Below are 20,143 nucleotides of genomic sequence, written 5' to 3'. Positions count from 1 at the left end.
TGAATTTTTATTTTGATGTACAGTCCGGGGAATGTACTTTAACTGAATTTTATGAAAAATGAACAGTGAATAAACTAGGCCCACGTTACAAGGTAAGCTAAATGTCCAAACTTAAGGATATAAGAACCACAGATAAACGTTAATTCCACAGTCTTCTTTAAGAAGTTGAAGTCTTTTGAACAACTTTGCTATGAACTGGTCCAGAGCATAACAGCATATAGGAATACTTCACAGGGATGGTGATCAGGACACACTTCCTTGGTGCTGCTTTGATAATGTTGTCCACACATAGAATCACCTCTGCTGCTTCAGCTGCACTCAGAAGAACTTGCTTCACTTGGAAACTTTTTGTTACACTCAGTATAGCCATATTGCCAGCAACATCCTCCTTCATATCTAGTCCAGCAGTTGTATTGCCTTCACTATGCGGAGATCAGAGGTGTGCCACCAGATCCAGAGTTTATTTTTAAAGGAGTTGAAAAGCAGGATTAAAATATTTTGTTAAGCTTATCAGGGAATCAGTTTCAATGATATTTTTCTTATCATGCCAAAAAATATTGTTAAGAGATTAGCAAAATGTAAATATTTTAGAAACAATACAATAAGGGTACAGTTAGGAAAAATCCATAGCATATTATCAGTGACTTATTATAAATAAATGCAGATTTTGTTCTACTAAGCTTTATGACATTTTAGTATAAGCCTTAAATATCCATTAGTCCAAAATGCAAAGTGTTCATGTTTTCTGAATGGCAATTTGAAATAAGCAACATTAAAGTGATAGGACTTGTGGCTAAAAGTATCAATAATGAACATTATGACCACAAATATTAATTTTAAGGTGTTGATTTTTAATGATATGAATTGTATTTTTTATTCAAATAAAATTGGTTTGCATTTTTTCTCTATATAAAAGACAGTAATACTAAAATGTCAAATTCATTAGTTCAACAAACATTTGTAAGCAAACAATGCTTACTCTGTGCCACACACAATTCCAGGCACCAATAATACATATAGTAAAGGAGCCAGGCTGGCTTACCAGAAATTTACATTCTAGTAGGGAAGACAGGCATTATTGTAGTCATTAAATAAAAACCTTAATTATAATGTGGGAAAGGTCTCAGAAGGAGATGAACAGGGTTCTATAATAAAGAGGTTTAGGGTCAGGTGGTGGTATTTTCTAGAGAGGACTTTAGGTAAGGCCTCTCTGGGTAGGTGATATTTGAATTGAGTCTTGAATAAGTAGATGTGAATCTTATAAAGATTTTAAGAAAGTGTTTCAGATTGAGGAAAGAACATTTTTTAAGGCCATAAGCAGGATTTAGCTTTTCATGTTTGAGGAACGGGCAGAGTTATGTTGTCTGAAATAGGGTAAGGGATACAAGTCCAAGTCTGGAGGACAGTTCCTATAGCATTTTATAGGCTATGATAAAGAGAATTTTATTTTAAGTGCAATGGAAAGCAGAGGAGTGACATTATCTGATTTATATTTGAAACCTCATCCCATTGTAAAATAGAAATAAAGGAATGGAGGGGACCATAAAGCAAGCAGATAGCAATTAGATGATTACTCTAGAAGAGAAATGAGAGTGCAGTGGGCTTGGTGACAATTTAAAATTTCTGGTTAATATAGTATTTAAAGTATAACAAAATTTTAAAAATAAATCTTGTAATATTTTTCCCAAAGTAGAGACAAATGCCCAGATGATTAAGTGACCTTCCCAAAGTCAATCAGAAAGTTAGTGGCAGAGTTAAAACTAAACTCCAGATCTCCTGGCTCCTATGACAATAATTCCATCTCCCAGTTTCACATTCCCTTTACAAATCACAGCTGTTCCTTTGGGAGTGAACGCAGAATCTGAGTTCAAAAGTGTTTTTGAAATAGCACTTTTAAGAATGTACAGAAAAGAAAATATTCTTTTATTAGAATTATGTAGTATATTCAATAATCTAGACTTAAAGAAATTAAAGGGAATATTTTTTACATATATTCTGTATGAAAAATAAATAGAAATTTGAACTGAGGCAGACAGTCCACGTTAATGCAATGCTATCTTACTTGAAATAGCAGCACAAATTAGTTCAAAATTAGTGGGTTTGATCTTGTTCACACTGAGAAGAGCCAGTATACTTGAAAATTAAATGTCCCTTAAAGGAAATACATTAAGGCCCTGACTGGTGTGGCTTAGTGGATTGAGTGCTTGCCTGCAAACCAAAGAGTCACTGGTTCAATTCCCAGTCAGGACACATGCCTGGGTTGTGGGCCAGGTCCCCGGTGCGGGGCATGTGAGAGGCAACCACATATTGATGTTTCTCTCCCTCTCTTTCTCTTTCCCTTCCCCTCTCTCTAAACATAAATAAAAAATAAAGAAAACAAAAAAGAAAATACATTGAGTTTTTATTCTTAAATAATGCCTTTCCTTACTCTCCTTCTTGAGAAAATGCAACCTACTTTTTTATGACTGAAAGGAATACACATAATGTAGGAAAGGAACAATATTTTGATAATTTTAAATGACAGATCATTAGCCTGTCATTTATTTTACATGCAAATAACCTTTGCTGCTACCACTCGAGTATATAAGATAAATTTTCCAGAATACAATTATTTTTTAAACTTCTACATAAAGCAATTTTAATACAAATGTGATTAACATTGTGAAAGCAGAATCCCATTCTACTCTACAATTTCGTCATTTGCTTATTTGTGTCATGGTAAGAAGGTATTTAATTAAGTCTTAACAAATCTAATACTTTTAATAAATTCTTGAGATCTTCCACCTTTTGCTTTCACCAGAAAAAAAAGCAGTGAAAATTTAAAAAGTGATTTAGAGATTGCAGTTATTCAGATAAATCTCTTTCAGTAGCATGAATAATCACCTATGTCCTCTACCTGTGCAAGGTCTCTTACTAAATAATTATTCCATGAGGTCAAGAGTCATTAATAAAGCCCAGAATAAACTATTCCAGCATCTGAGTTTTTATTCAAAATGAATTGAAAATAAATAGTTTGTAATGTGTTTGTTATAAAATGTGATAGAACACACATTATTCTTTGAAAAGAACATTTCCTTATGATTTTAGTACATATCCATTGGGGACACAATGAAGATTACCTCCAGGGCCATAATAAGAACTCAAACTCCTTTCCCACAAGAATGTATTTTCTTTAGTTCCCAATGAGTATTTGAATCTGAATTTGGAGGAGGCTACATAAATCTGAAGTAGCCCTTAATCTTTGCAAGTACTCTTTTGGGAATCTCCCCTTAGTTTAATGATCAAGAAAAATAAGCTACCCATGATTTCAGGGGTTTTAATGCAATTAAATAAATTTAAGAATCAACAATCAAAACATTATATATACATAATCTTGCTCTCCTGAATTCCATTATTTTTAACAACCAAAAATTTTAAATTCTTCTATATGAGCAACAGGATGGAAAATATTAATTATATAAGACTTAAATATAATAAAAAAACATAGATATTTAACTAAACCTTGGATTGAGAAAAACTTTTTAGGTAGAAAAAACCAGTAGATGAAATCACAAAGGAATGATTTATGAAAGAGCAAATATTTATAATCTTTTTAAAAAGTATCACATCTATTAGTAATTCTACCCTCTTCTAGGAATTTTTCCTAAAGAAATAAGTTGAAGTGCAACAAAGATTTAAGTACAAGGTGGCCATGGGCAATATCAGTTATGATCACAAATAGATCCATAATGACCATCAATATTGGAACCTAAGTTTTAAGCTTGAAAATTCAATGAAATTTATATTTATATAATACTATTTATGTTTACTTTTAACATGAAAATCATGTCTTTGACCAGTAACCATCAATTAAAATTGGCTGTCGATGTTTCGTGTGCTTCCTTTTGAACTTTGGTTAGACTTAATGTTGTTTCTGACATAATTAAAATCAGACTATAAATAACATATTTTTTACTTTTAAAATTATCTTTTTTATTTTAGAAAATTTGGGTATATTCTTTCTGAGGTTCTTGTTACACCACTTTGCTTTTATAAAGACCTACATTAGTACCTGTTTTTGCTAACTGAAAGAAATCCAAAAAGAATTTTTGCTTTTATGAAAAAAGCTGTTAATGTACAATTATAGGTATTTCATAAAAGCAAAATGGTATAATGCAAACTTAATGGAAAGTGGGAGCTACTCTTCACTCTAAGCCATTTTGGATTACAGAAGATTTTATAGGAAGACTACTTTCAGATAGCATGTCTTCCAAATTGTTCTGTTCAAAATCCTTTTGTTACAACATTGATGGGATGCCATAAGAGCTTACCTTTCATTTATATCAGTTAGCCTCTGCCAAAATTTGTTGAATTATAGTCATTTTGGTTAAAGTTGCAGAATTTACTGACAACTTTAAATGAGGACTTACTGTATTTAGGTTTAATAAAAAAGTGGCAAAGATAGTATGGTTTCCATATATAATATACTCAATTCTCTTATTATTAACAATTTACATTAATCTAGTATATTTTCATAATTAATAAGTCTACATTGATGCATTATTAACTGAATCTCACTTTATTTAGATTTTTTGGTTTTTAGCTAATTGTCTTTTCCTGTTTGAGATTCCATTCTGTATATTATATTAAATACATGTAATTCTCATGTTTTCTTAGATTCCTCTTGGTTATGATAATTTCTCAGACTTTACTTATTTTTGAATGCCTTGAAATTTTGAGGAGTAGTGGCCATTTTATAGAATATCTGTCAGCTGGGACATGTCTAATATTTTTTCTCATGTTTAATGTATTTTTTAAATATGTAATCATTCAGTTTATTTCCAAACATGCTCATGTAGGATGTGTTTCTTGGTCAACACAGATGTAACCAAGAAACCCACAGCCCTGTCCCAGCAGGCAATGTGTCCAGGGTATGACTTTGGGTGGGCTGCTTTTTGTCACAGAGAAAGATAAAAGAAAAGATGAAATGGACATTATTTCCAATTCTTGTTTGGGAATCTGAATGATGAAATGGAAGGATATTAAGCTCATCAAGCTAGAAAAACCCCCTTCTCTCAATCAGGTGACATTCAAATATGGAAGTTGGACTGGTGGGCCAGCTGGACCTAGGCAACAGAAGAGCACAGTGTTTAAAATAACATCCATACATCACTGAAAAACAAAAACAAAACAAAACAAAACAAAACAAACAAAAAATAACAACAGAGGAACAGATCCCAAAGATATCCATGCTCTAGTCCCTGAAACCTATGAAGTTCAGCTTATGTTGCAAAAAGAAATTTCCAGGTGTGATTAAGTTAAGAATTTTGAGACAGGGAGGTTATCTTCCTTGTCAGGGTGGGCCCTAAATGTAATCACAAGTGCCCTTATAAGAGGGAGGTAAAGGGAGAGTTGACTACAGAGGGAAAGCAACAGAACAGAAGCCAAGGATTGCTGGAAAGAGAAAGAGCAAATTTTCCCTTGGATCTCCTAGAGGAACCAACTGTGTTGAACACCTGACTTTAGTCTTGTAAAACTCATTTGAGACTCCTGATTCCTAGAACTGGAAGAGAATGTAATTTTTTTAATTTTGTATCTCTAACTGTACAATAATTTGTTATAGTAGCAAAAATAAACTAGCTTTATAGTAATTTCTTAAAGTAGCAAAAATGGGTCAGAGTTATGTGTTATTGGAAGAAGGCTGCAGAGATAAAGGGCTAGAACAGTTCTAATGGGCATTTTATGCCCCTCTGGCTACAAAAGGAACATTTCTAGATTCAGGCTATCTCTTTGCATTGATACAATAGCCATGTATTCACTCATTCTGTGAACTCAGGTAGTCATCTTAAGTAGACCAAGATATCTACTTGTGGTTTCCGATTTCCTTTTGAACCTAAAAGAAGATTCTTTTTTTTTTAAGATTTTATTTATTTATTTATTTATTTTTATTTTTTTAAAGATTTTATTTATTTATTTTTAGAGAGGGAAGGGAGGGAGAGGGAGAGAGAGAGAGAGAGAGAGAGAGAGAGAGAGAGACATCAATGTGCAGTTGCTGGGAGTTAGGGCCTGCAACCCAGGAATGTACCCTGGCTGGGAATCGAACCTGGGACACTTTGGTTCCCAGCCCGCGCTCAATCCACTGAGCTACACCAGCCAGGGCTTAAAAGAAGATTCTTATGATGGGCATTGATGTGTCCAACTTTAACGCACTCCTCAAATTCTCACATTGATCTACATATAACTCAAGCAATGGAGCCCATTTGTTTTTAACTTCTTTGATTACAGTGGTGGCCTTCTAAACATGTTGTTCATTCACCTTGGAATGGCCATCCATAGAACAATCAGCTCTTTTTTGGTCAGTTATTAGATGTTCATAGGGCCCTGTCCAAGGCAATAAAATCTGACCGATCCTCATATGGTCCTCAAGTCAGTCTCCACAGAGAAGTCTACTCGTTTAATACACTGAGTAAGTCCTTGCATTCCCTCAGTAGCAAATAAAATACATTTCCATTTTATTATGAAACTTTTTTAGGCATTGTCCTCTCTGTTAGAGGATTTCTCTGCTGTCATGCACAACATCATGAGTATTTCCCCTTTCAAAATTATTTCTGTCCTTCAATAATAAGGGCAGTTTTAATTACTGTCAGGTAACAAGTTAGTAATTGCCCCTCAAATGAAAATTTTCTAGTCCAAAGTTCTGGTAGTCATAGCTTGGGAGCACTAGCAGGCTTTAGCCATAAGTCTCAGTCTAGATGCCATGTATGGTTATTATACAGATAATGTGTTTAAACTAGCACTCTAGGTTTTATTTTATACTGTGTGGGCTTGTCCAACCTTATTCATTCCTATTTAGTATGGCCAATTAATACTTCTTGAAGTGAATATTTGAATGTCTTCTGTTTTAAAATGTAGATAGGGTAAATGTTCCCCAGTTATATACAGTATCCATCCTCATATTATATCTTATACTTAGGTGAAAGAGACACAACTGTGTCACATAAATCTTGGTCAAATACACACATTTTGGTCCAAACCTTCACTTTAACTGCATCAACCCTTACATTCCTAACTATAGCCTCCATTTGTACTTCATCAACAGGTTTTGATTTTATAGTACTAGGTAAAGTAAGTGCTCGCCAGTCAAATTTAATATCTATTTCCATAAAACATTCATGTATATGATACATAAGCCCTTATATATAGCCTGTTTAAACATTCCCATTTTCATTCAAACTTCCACCTTAATCCTGTCAATATTTACATTTGTATGTTCTCTCAGTCTAATTGTAGCCTGTGTTAGGACTCACCCAACATATTTTGGTACTGCAGTGTATGAGGCTCCATGTCTGTCAGAGTCCTAGAAACATCTCTTCTCCACCCTCTGACCATTTTACCTACTCCTGTACTTAAGGCTTTGGGACCCCAGAAGTGGTTAATATAAGGGACCTTCTGTTGCCTCAGGCAATTCCAGGATGGGTTCCCATTATAATTTTGTCTTTTTTAAATACCTCAAAACTGAGGTAAATCAAGCAAACTTATTTGGGGCCCTTTAATGTTGGGAGCTAGCAGAGGTCCCATTGGTTCACCTAACCTTCCATAGTGCTATGTTAAGCTTTTTTTTAAAATCCCATCAATGTCCTTTATATGAATAGCATTTCTTAATAACCATATAAAGATTTCTACCCTGCTGGAATGAGTCCCTTGACTCTCCCCTCTACCTCTCCTCATTCTTTTGTTAATTAATCTAATGCTTTTATTAGCATCTATAAGACCCACAAGGGAAAGCTGAGTCAGCAAATCCCGTAAGGCTTCTGGGACTATTGTTCCATTTTTCAACAGTAAGTTTCATGGGATGCCTGTGCAAAAGAGGCCACCTTAATCACAGTATTTATTATAACTTGGGTAAAGGGCACATTCAGTGGGTGAATATCCCTGTCATTATAAAGCCAGTCCCACATAAGAAGCATATCAACTGCTTCATCTGAGGTGTTCCACTTGGCATTTATAGAGGGAATCAGGCAGTCCTTTTCTCAGGGTAAACAGACTGCAAGGTAGTTTTTATCCACTTCACCAGGCTGGCTGTTTCCTCAGCAATAACTTACTATATTACATTGCTGGGCTGCTACATAACAAACTACCACAGCCTGGGTGGCTTAAACAACAGAAGTTCATTATATTGTATATCTGGAGGCTAAAAGTTCAAGGTCAGGGAGCTAGCAGGGTTTGTTTTTTTCTGATATCTCTTTCCTTGGCTTGCAGCTGGATTCACAAAATGAGACAATGTCTTCACATGATACTCCCTGGTTTCAGCAGTTTCTTTGTTCTTCCCTCTCCGCAGCCCTGTGGACTATCTTCTTGGGTGACCAGAACTTCTGAGCCACTACCTGTTGTCTTGGCAAAATACTTTCCTTTGTTGGTGGTTTTGAGGCTAGAAGCAGAAGCTCAGGCTGATTGAAAACTGAGCTTGGTCTAGCATCAATGTCCAACTCAGCATTCTCTTTAAATTTCATTTTAGCTCTTAGATAACAATAACCAAAAGATTCTATATTTTACTTTTTTCTTATCAGTTTGCACTTTCTTATGCAATTAGTGAACCAGTTCCCTGGGTGTGATGGTTAATTTTATGTGTCAGTTGGACTGGGCTAAGAGATACCCAAGATAGCTGGTAAAATATTTCTGGGAGGATCTTTAAGGGTGTTTCTGGAAGAGATTAGCATTTGATACAGTACATTGAATGGAATTTAAAAGAGAAAGGTGAGCGCTCTTTCTCCCTTTCTCTCTCTTTTCTTGAACTGGGCCATCCATCTCTTCTTTTCCTTCAACATCAAAGCTCCTGGTCCTCAGGCCTTTGGGCTTGAACTGGGAGTTGCACCATTGGCTTCTGTGGTTCTTAGGTTTTCAGATTCAGACTAAATTATACCACTGGCTTTCCTGATTTTCCAGTTTGCAGATTGTGGGACTTTTTGGCTTCCATAACATGTGAGCCAATTCCTATAATAAATCTCCTCATATATATCATATATTCTATTGGTTCTGTTTTTCTGGAGAACTCAGACCAATACATCAGAAGCTGGATTCATCTCTAAAATCATTGGTAACTTTCACCTTTAGTAACTGATTGTGGCAGAGCTGCTGTTTCATATCATGTTTGACCATGTTTTGCCACCCAGGAATCAAATGTTCATCATCCCCCACCTTTTAAACCTTCCTCTTCTCAAACCACATATTTCTGGGAGTCAGGGACATTCTAGGAAATCCCATTTCTTCTGACATGAAATGTTTGTTTATTTTCTGACATGAAATATGTTGTTGTTTTAACAGCCACCCTTAATTCCTCAACATCAACTGAGTGTCCTAGAATTTGATTTAATTCTGACAGTAACTATGCAAAGTTAGCAAAGACCTCACTAATTAAGGGCTCAGTCCTTTACTTCAGATGCCAATCAAAAGTCCTAGGGGCCACCTGCGCTTTTGACCAAACAACTATAAATTGGGGAGGTCCCATAACCTCAGTTCAGGCTTGATACTTTGTTAGAATGATGCACAAAACAAAAGAAAGTACTGTACTGATTATTATAGTTTTATTATAAAGGATACAACTCAGAATGAGCCAAATAGAAGAAATGCATAGGGTAAAGTTTGGAGGGGGATGGGTAAGCAGGGATTCCACGCCCTCTCTAGGTATGCCACCATCCCAGTACATAAATATGGTCACCAAACTTGAACTTAGTAGTTCAAGAGTATTATAAGAGTTTTGATAAGGAAAATTAAGATCCAAAGAAGTAGGTAGGACTAATGTTTATATACTTTTTGAACAAAGGAACCATGAATTTGTGGAGAAGACACAAGGCAAAGGGGTTTGAGCTAAGGGCAATAAATCTTGGGACAGTGACCAGGAAATATATCAGGGAAACTAATAAAAAGTAATGGTTATTTAGTAGGTTTGTTTGTAAGGTCCATTTTGGCATCAATTTCCAGTCTCAGGTGATAAGAATGCTCATCTTTTTTTGGTATAGGGTAGGTACCTTTCTTATGAGATATTTTATAACCTGCTTTTAGGTAAAAGGAGTGGGGGAGTCAAAGAGTCCTTTCTGCATTTATTGTTTCTGCAATGCCTTCAGCTCAAAATAATCAATATGTCAAAATAGTATATTTTGGGGTGGCATGTTCTGAACAACTTCAATAGTATAGGTAGCAACAGATAGGATAAAAAATATTCCTAAAGTATTTAGGAGTTAAAATTGGTTGAACTAGGTGAAATGTTAGATGTGGATATTGAACATGTGGAGTGAAGAGTTAATGTTAACTCTAGGTGTTTGAGAGGGGAATAAATACCTAATATTAGATAAGATGTGGAATACGTGAGTGAGAATGGGTTTTGATTATAGGATAAATATGTTTGATTTGGGATATGCCACATTTGAAGTATCTCATGGATACTCTAGTAAGGTCATATAAGTATATGTCTGAAATACAGGCCAAGTTTAGAGATATACATTTTGAAGTTAGCTGTGCATAAATTGTATATAATGCCATTTGGTGGCATACTTTCTTTGGAAAAACATATAGAACAAGAAGACATGGCTAAAGATAAGACTTCCAGAAAAATTAACATTTAAAAATTGAAGGAAAAGAAATCAGCAAAAAAGATTGAGAGGAAGAGATTGAAAGTGACAACCCGGTAGCTCAGTTAGTTGGAGCATCATCCTGTACACCAAAAGGTTGTGAGCTTGATTCCTGGTCAGGACACATACGTATGTTTCAGGTTTGATCTCTAGTCAATGGAGAATATGTATGGGAATCAGCTGGTTGATGTTTCTCTTTCTCTCTTTCTATCAATAAAATATATCCTTGGGTAAGAAATTTTTTAAAAAGGTAATTACCTGGAAAAGAATGTATAGAGAAAGAATTTCTGGAATGAAGGGTTTTGTATTAACTGCTGAAGATAAAGTGGGAGAATTACTTAAAGGGGAACTGGATTTAACAACAAGGGGTCATTGGTTTAAAACCAAAAGGGAAATTAGCCCTGGCTGGTGTGGCTCAGTGGATTGAGCACCGGTCCGTAAACCAAAAGGTCTGCCAGTTTGATTTCCAGTCAGGGCACATGCCTGGGTTGTGGGCCAGGTCAGGTCTCCAGCAGGGAGCATGTGAGAGGCAACCACACATTGATGTTTCTCACCCTTTCTTTCTCCTTCCCTTCCACTCTGTCTAAAATAAGTAAATAAAATCTTTTTAAAAATGAAATTAATGATGGCTTTAACAGTTCCAGTAAAGTAGTTGGGACCAAAAATGCTCAAAAACTATTGGGGTAGATTAGAAAATGAAGAAAGTGGGGAGTCACCCAAAACTGAATAGTACTTTTTAAAGTTTGGTGACAAAAGAAAAGAGGAAAATAGGGTAATAGCTATAAGGAATTACTAAATTAGGGAAAGTGTTTTCAAAATAGACAATCTTGTGAATTTTTACATGCCAAAGAGAGAAGGAAGTCAGTACAAAGGAAGACATTGAAAGTAAAAAGTCATAAAACAACTCAATTAAGGTTCTAGAGGAAGCTTGAGGGAATTAGAAAAGAACACATTAGGAACAGTTAGTTACCTACAGAAATGATAGCACCTCTTTCACTCCAGATGAAAGTAAAACTATTTTAAATTGTTGTTACATTTACTATACTCTATCATGTTATTAATTCAATTTATCTGAATTATAATATATAGAAGACAAAAGTAGGGAGAATCCAAATTTGAATATAAACAAGAGATCTGTTTTTCACATGATCAAAGTGTAAGGTTGAGAACAAGATTATGGTGGAATAGTGGTGATGATAATCCATAGGGTAGAAAGAAAGTGTAACCTTTATATATGAAAGCAGGCTTTTAAAAGAGACGACAAGGAATTGATTGTTTTGAATTAAGAAACACAGAATAACAAACTACACACAGAACTCAACCTTTTAAAAAATATCCTTCAGAAATATGAAAGTTTTGTAAGAATGCCTTAGTACTCTAACTCCGATACATTGTATGCACAGGTAAAAGTCATGTAAAAATATTTTCAAAGAGGAAGCAATGCTATTTGCATTTCATTCTTATCTGATTGTTTTCTTGAAAGCTCCCAAACAACAGAAATTCCCCAATTTAATTTCTAAAAGTTTCCCAATGATGCATTAAGGTCTTCATAGTGAAACACCAGTGATAGAACTGCACTGAATTAAAGGACTGATGGAATCTGGGAGATAAATCTATGCTACACTGCTGTGTCAGCAAACTTACCATTTGCTGAATAAAAGCTGATAAGCAGATCAATTTAAACAATCATAACAATCAAGCCATTCTAATGGGATTTACCAACTCTAAAGAGTGAGTACGCTAGATATTAAAATCAGTGTTAAAGGCTAGAAAAAGAATGTTTACAAACTTCTTCCTTGCTTGTATATATTCCATGTAGTTTAACATTTTTTACTACATGCAGCTATTTAAAATAGTTTTGATAATGTGTTTCATGTCCCTAGTATAAATCATTGTTTGCTCATCTTATACTTAAGTATTACTGACAAAGATTGCAATAAAAAGTATAACAAATCTAAGAACTTAATTTTAATTTAATGTTCCTTTAACTATGACATTCCTCTGCTGTGGTCCAATATACATTTTCTTACTAGAGTTTAAATATACCCTTTGATATAACTCAAATACTTTTAATGTATAGTGTTCTTAGAAGTGGAAGTACACAAAAAATAACATCTATTACAGAATCAGCATTTTTGTGGCATAAAATGCAGTATGAAAATGTTTGAGTTTAAAAATAAGCCAGTTCTAAGATGTACAACACATTAATAGATTCATTTAAGGAGTTTCTATTTAAAAAAAAGATAATGTACTTCTTGTATTTGAAATCATGTCATAATATAAATATTGCTTAGCTGGAAAACTTTTATTCCTTTATTCTTTTTTTAAATGGAATATAGTTACATTAAGAGTCAGCAAAAGCAGCTCAAACAGCAAATCCTTTATGAGAGAATTTAGAAGCAGGACATTCAGAATAGATTGTTTATAATTTTGTAGGAAATATAAAAGCCAAAAGATAATACATAGTTCTGCTGAGAATAACCTGTTTTATAGGTTTAATTTCAAGGATTTAAAAGGGCACTGGTATTGTTATGTATGGGCATATTTTTTTCAATTAAAAAATCCAGATTCCATGAACGTTTCAACATCACATCATTTTATTTATGTGAGATAAAACACATGGGAATCCATTCTGTGGGAAATGGAAAAATTTGTCTCTAAATCCAGGCATTTGCTAGCGTAACTTTGGAACTACATGCCACTCAGCAGATCCGCTAAGCCAATGACAGATTGGCTGTTCTTTATGGGATATACAATTATTAGGTACTCTGCTTTGTTCACATTATTTCTAAACCATCCTTCAGCTTGCATAAACCCCTTCTTCTTTCTTGATGATGGATCTGGTTAAACTCAGAAACGCTGACTCATGAAACAGATTAGAATTTAAATGCTGTGAGAATTCATTGCCTTGAAATATTAAACAAGTTCAGCCTTTAACTCTCACTCTTTGCTCTTTTGGATCTAAGGTGCATGTTTGCATCTTTACCTTACAGAGGCTAGGCATAATTTGCTTCTGTTGATACAGAGCTTAAGAATAATCTGGGTGCTTATGAATTAATCAACCACCACCAGAGCAACTGGTAAAAGAAGAATGCAAGAGTAAGTATGATACTCAGTTAGGTTACATACAAGAATGAACCAATGAATGCATAAATGGGTGGAACAACAAATTGGTGTTTCTCTCTCTCTCTCAAATTAATCAATAAAAATATTTTTAAAATCTATCAAAAAAAGGTATGGCATTTGTGGATCAGGGTTACTGTGGTGAACAGTGTATATGAGGAATTTAAGTTTAAAATGATCCAGAAACAGAGAGAAAATGGGATTTCAAGTAATACAGAATCATGGAGAAAAAACATTCTTGTTTTTAACATGTCTGCAATAAAATAAAAATCCATTCTGCTCTGAAAATGTTATACAATCTTCCTAGGTAATAATGGCACTATTTAACTACCCTCATCATCTTAAAATTATTTGTTCACCAAATTCGCAACCTATGGTTTCTAACCCTAATTCTTGGCACATAACTGGTGTCCAGTATATATTTATTGAAAGAGTCTTCTTATGTTTGTGTAACAGCAACATTAGCCTTAATACATAATCAATCCATGGTCTAATTATGTTCGTTACATGCGGTTATGGCCTGGATTGTGTCCCCTAGAAATTCTTACACTGAAGTCCTAATCCCCAGTAGGTACCTAACAATGTGACTGTACTTGGAGAGAGGATATTTAAAGAGATAATTAAGGTAAGGTAAAGTCATTAGGGTGAGCCATGGTTCAACATGACTGGAGTTCTTATAAGAGGAGGAAATTTAGCCCTGACTGGTATATCTCAGTGGATTCAGTGCTAGCCTGCAAACCAAAAGGTTGCCAGGTTCAATATCCAGTCCAGTCAGGGCACATGCCTGGGCTGCAGGCCAGGTCTCCAGTGGGAGGTGTGTGAGAGGCAGCCAGTCAATGTTTCTCTTATACATCGATGTTTCTCTCCCTCTCTTTCTCCTTCCCTTCCCCTCTCTCTAAAAATAAATAATGCAAATCTTAAAAAAAAAGAAAAAAGAAGAAGGAATTTAGAAACAGACATGTACACTTGAGAGACCATGTGAAGACACAGGAAGAAGATGGCTATCTATAAACCAAAGAGAGAAGCTTGAAACAAATTCTTTCCTTGTGGCTCTCAGAAGATTCCAATTCTGCTGACACTTTGGTCACAGAAGTCTGGTCTCTGAAGTTGTAAGAAAATAAATTTATCTTGTTTAAGTGGCCTAATCTGTGGTGTTTTGTTATGGAAGCTTTAGCAAACTAAGAGAGATTTTTTTAAAACTAATAGAGATTATTTTTCAGTTGTGAATAAATTATCAGACATTTCCTATTGAAAAAGTTTCAAAATTGCTTAGTTTTTAAGCATATTTAGGAAAAATTAAGTAACGTCGCTGAACCAAGAACTGACAACATCCTTTAGAATATTTCCCAGGACCCTCTGTGCTACACTTATCCTGACCGCTATTCCTGTCCCAGCCCATGCATGCTCTACGCAAGATCAGCTTGGAAACTTTGGTGAGAGTTAAGACAAAAATTCATAAACAAAACAAAAAAAAATGAGAAATAGACCCAGAGATATAAAAAACAAGCTGATGGTTGCCAAAGGAAAGGGGAGTAGGGAGATGGGAATAATAAAAAATTAAAAAGAAGAAAATAAATTAAAAAAAAAACAAAAAGTCTCCTAAACTTATAAAAGCGGTCATTAGACCAATGCCATTAGGCACAATGGATTAGCTTTATACAGAGCAACATACATGAATTCTAAAACCAGTGTAAAAAAACAAAGAAATAGGATAATGCAATATTACATAACAATAGGCAGCTTGACACAGCTATTAAGAATATGGATTCCACTGCCAGTTACCAGAAGTATAGGTTTTTTGTTTTCTCTTGAAATACAGAATTTTATTTAGAAACTGTTTAAAGTAGAAAAAAACCCTGTCAAGAAAGACCAGGTGGTAGCACTACTGTTATTTGAACAATGGCTAGTTACTTGTATTTTTGGCATTGTTAATCACTGAATCTGGGTTTACCTCTGAATTCCACACAGAGCATGTACTACACAACAATTTATCATAAAACACCTGCTTTCTACACACACGTTTCAGGACAAACTACCACCAGAAACAGATTGGTACAAGTACATTGGGGGCGGAGCAATCTCAGTAGTGGGTGACACACAATTTGCAGAATTCTGCCATACAAAGGAACTGAATGGGCTGTGGGCAAAGCAAGTGAGGGACTGTTAAGGAATGAAATATTTGAAATATTAATAATTAATTCAGAAATGGTCTGTATTTTCCGTAAAAAAAAAGTAACATTTAATAACATGCTAACCAATTTTATCTCCAAAGAGATTAGTGCACTGACAAAGTATTCTGTTAACAGTGGTGGGCTATGGACAGCAGGGACCAAATCTCCCAACCTTGCAGATCCCAAGGCAGCTACGGCCTTCACTGATCACTCCCTTTGTCAGAGGTCCAAAAAGAACTTGCAGCATGATCACCTGCTGGCTGAACTTCCACTCTAAACAGCAAACTTTAAGGAGCCAAAAAGGAGTCCCCAGTGGGTAAGGGAAGCAGAGAAATATGTTAAATATAAACTTAAAAGACAGTAAATTGGGACACAACCCCCATTCAAATCCCAGAGATGGGGACAAGTCCCCAAAAGTAGTTGTTAAGATTTAAAAACTGAATATACCTCATTTCCCAAAAAACACAATACATAGAAATTTCAGGGGGTAACTGGAAAAATCATCAAGAGAAATGCTCAATGAAAATCAAGCTATCCAACTCAAACACTGCAGGATCGAAACACACCCTCTACTCATTCAGCCAACAATGCCTCTTGCTTCTTAGCAGGGACGCAGTTGGTCAAGGACACAAAATGGCTTTACAGAGCAACTTTTTAAACTTTCCTTCTGGGCCAAGGTTAGGCCTCTGCAGACTCAGGCAGCCCTGCAAGGCCTGTGAGCAGCAGGTTCCAAAGTTCCGAGGTCTGGTCCTTCCTTCCTGGACACAAGGGTAACACACAAACTCTCCTGTTAGGTTACATTTCATATTTTGAAATATGGAAGCATATTTTAAATACTTTTAAGGCATTTATTTATTAAAACATTGTCTGCCAAGATTTCACATTAGCTTAAAATTCAAATCAGTCTTTACCTCAGTGAATCACATAAAAGTGTCTTCTCCAGCAATCAGTGTTACCAGCATCCATATGGTGAGCCCATGGTCAGCTTCTCTGTTTCCTAGGTGAACCCACTAGATGTGAATACTGCTCTGCTATAAGGTAAATGCTCCTAACTCAAACTTATTGGTAGAGGAGTAAAACTTCTGCAAAATGCACTTTAAGAAGAGGTACCTTTTGCTTATGAAAAAGAAACCAGTAAGCCCTCTAAAAATAATGGGAGGGAGTATTTTACAGTTAAGCACATGATTTGGAGTGAAGAATTCAGATGCTGCTCTGCTGGTCCAGGCTGTTAATACTCTTCTTGTTCCTCCTGTGGTCCCCCTTCATCTGGTATCACAAAGCCTTCACCTGTGGCGTGGAGAATGTCCACAATGCTCTGCAACACAGGGTTGTTTTCCCCCTCATTCTCCTGGCAAATCAATTAGATGTTCCTTAGCTTTCCAAAGTAGAAATCTCTTTCTTTCTGCAAGTCTTCCACGGTGAGTTTCAATACGTTGACCTGCTGCATGAGTTCAGCTGCTTCATCATCTCTGTTGCCCACACTAGTATTCTTTTGCACCACACCCGGACCAGCCTTAGGGGTTGCAGTAGTTCTGTGTGTTGCAATGGGTCTCTGTGGAGCTGCACTGCTAGAGCTGAGAGGTTTCTTCAGTTTGTTCAGAGCTGGAGCAACAAGGGAGGGGGCCACTGAGGTTTCTTGACCTTGTCTGGCAGCTACAGGGTCATAGTCTTTTCCATCATAGTTTGCATCAAAAAACTTCTTGAACCACTGAATGAATTCAAAATTGTCCTGAAACTTTCCTTTTACTAATTTGTCCACAGGAATTATTTTGTCAACACCCATTCTCTTAAAACCTGCTTGCAGCATTTTGAAGTTCTGGATGTATTCATGTTCTAGCTTAGCTTGGAATTTCACTTTCTTCAAGGCAATGGAGCCAGGGAACAGCATGTCCATAAACTGACAATATGCAGCCCCTGAGCACAACTGTTTGATCTTTGTCATATTCAACTGCAGTGACTCATTGATACAGGCCAGCATGTCATGTCGACTGAGGTTATTGCTGGTGACTGATGTTGAATATACATTCACTGCCGTCTTCAGCTCTCGGCAGAACCCCGTCCACTGCCTGTGCCCGGCTCTGGTTCTGTCTTCATCTCTTTCAAAACCCCAGAAGTATAGGTTTTTATTCCAGCTCTTCTACTTTCTGTGTGTGTGACCTTGGCCAAGTTACTTAAAATCTCTATGCCTTAGTTTTCTCCTCTGTTTATGGGGATAATAGTACCTAGAGGATAATGATATTGTGATGATTAAATGAGTTAGTTCAGATAAAGATGCTTAGCATAGTGTCTAGCACAGGAAAAACATTATGTCATCATTACCAATAATTTATTTAAAATTAATGCAATTTATATAAACTAAAAATATATGCACTGAATATAATGACACACATTTTCAAAGCATACTTTTAAACTAAATATAATATTAAACATATTATAATGGCTATTTATAACTGATGAGGAAGTTAAGTGGAAAATTAAGATGAAAAGGAATGAATTAGTGAATTAATGAATTAAATGTACAAACAGGAGAGGGGCTTTACACAGGTTAGTGATTGATAAGGTCCTGTGAATTAAGGAATCCTTGAATTAATACTCTTTACCTGGTTGCAAAAGTAAAAGGAAGGAAGGGAGGAAGGAAGTGTTAAAGAAAGAAAGGTTTCCCAGTCCCAACATACATAAATCGAATCTCTTGGGTTTAAAATTATATAATTCAAAGAAATTTAGAGTCTTGAAGTTGGTATGTCAGTGGAACACCCATCATCTATTGCTCCCCGAAAAAATCAAGTTCAGAAACCCATACCTGTTGAAATGAACCACTTCTTCTCAATAACCAAAGGAACTGTTAGAGACATTATTCTTAGGTCCTTGAATATCAGTCTGGGGAGGAAAAATATCAGGTATAATTAATTTAAAAGAGATAGAGATAGCCTGGGCTGATGTGGCTCAGTGGATTGGGTGCCATCCCACAAACCAAAAGGTTATTGATTTGATTCCCAGCCAAGGCACGTGCCTGGGTTGTGGGCCAGGTCCCCTGTTGGAGTTGTGCAAAAGGCAACTGATCAATGGTAGAGATAAACATTGTTTTATTGAATCTTGATGAAAAAGCTGTTTTAGAAGTTTCAAAAAAATTAATTCCAAGCCATTTTCTTCCTCTCTACCTTCTACAAAATAATTCCTTGTGTAAAGGGGAAAAACCTTTCCCTCTTCCTAGTTAGATTCTTTCTCTGGTATAATAATTAGATTGACATAAAATGGATTAACAGAAAGCCAAATTTAATTATGCACATATGGCAAACCCAAAGATATGAGGCTCTGAGTTTGAGGTTTATGTGCCATCTTGAGCCAAGGAGAAAGGGTTAGGGGTTTGGGGATTCAAAGGGGGAGGAAGACAATTCACAGGAAGATGGAAAGAGCAAATATTTACTAAACAAATGTTTGCCATTCCATGCAGACAAGTCCAACATGAAAAGTTATTCCTGGAAACAGCTCTCTTCCTAATAGAGGTCCCCATCTAAGACAATTGAGGCAGAGGTAAAAAAAAAAAAAGACAAACAAAACATGAAACAAACAAACAAAAAACTCTATGAATCTGTTAGGTCTTAATAGCCTTCAGGTAAAAATAATCCCATGCCAAAGTAATGCCTTTTGGGTCATGTATTCTGCCCCTTCATTTGACAAATAGATGCATTCAGTGCTTTCTTCTATTAAACTCAGTGCTATAGCTGTTTTAGATGGACCTTTTAAAAAAAAGATGTAACTAAAATTAGGCACTGTGTTTGTTTAAAAACGTGTATTAGGAACTTTTAGGGTAATTTGCTGTTCTTTTTTGCCAGCTTAAACACCAGTTATCTTAAAAGGCTTAATTGTTAAATACAGAAGAAGATGAAAAATAACAAAGGGGTGATTTATTAGTCTTCTATTATACCCAAACCAGCTCTGATTTATGATAAGTTCCTTTCCACTGCATTTTTCTAATACAATCTTCTCTCTGAGTTCAAACCCCTTTACAAAGGTTAGTTCATTTTTCTTTATAATGTCCCCTTAAAGAAAGTAATCTCGATGATAGGATGAACAACAGAAGGAAAGTGATGGTTCATAGATATATGTATCAAGCTATATAAATTTGCATAGGATCATCTGTACTGCATTACTTCAGACACATACCCTGTGTTGTTGTATAGCTTTTTCATGAATATACGTATTTCTTCTCAGCTAATACATAAGCTCCTTCTGTTTATGAGGCAT

General features: G+C 35.5%; 1 protein-coding gene across 1 annotated transcript; it reads right to left on the bottom strand.

The window, feature by feature from the left end:
- Positions 1-17,201: 17,201 nt before the first annotated feature.
- LOC123827803 (microtubule-associated protein RP/EB family member 1-like) lies at positions 17,202-17,876 on the bottom strand. The gene has a single exon (XM_045852274.1). The coding sequence runs from the start codon at positions 17,874-17,876 to the stop codon at positions 17,259-17,261; it is 618 nt and encodes a 205-aa protein (XP_045708230.1). The 3' UTR covers positions 17,202-17,258.
- Positions 17,877-20,143: the final 2,267 nt, after the last annotated feature.

The sequence above is a fragment of the Phyllostomus hastatus genome, unplaced genomic scaffold (genome assembly GCF_019186645.2).
Source record: "Phyllostomus hastatus isolate PE091 unplaced genomic scaffold, TTU_PhHast_1.1 phas_contig_90, whole genome shotgun sequence".
Classification (NCBI taxonomy): Eukaryota; Metazoa; Chordata; class Mammalia; order Chiroptera; family Phyllostomidae; genus Phyllostomus; species Phyllostomus hastatus.
The sequence above is the reverse complement of the archived record's forward strand: the minus strand, read 5'-3'. Positions and strand labels throughout refer to the sequence as shown.

Coding starts and splice junctions, on each gene's coding strand:
- LOC123827803 (XM_045852274.1), bottom strand. CDS start 17,876: ATGCTGGCCTGTATCAATGAGTCACTGCAGTTGAATATGACAAAGATC.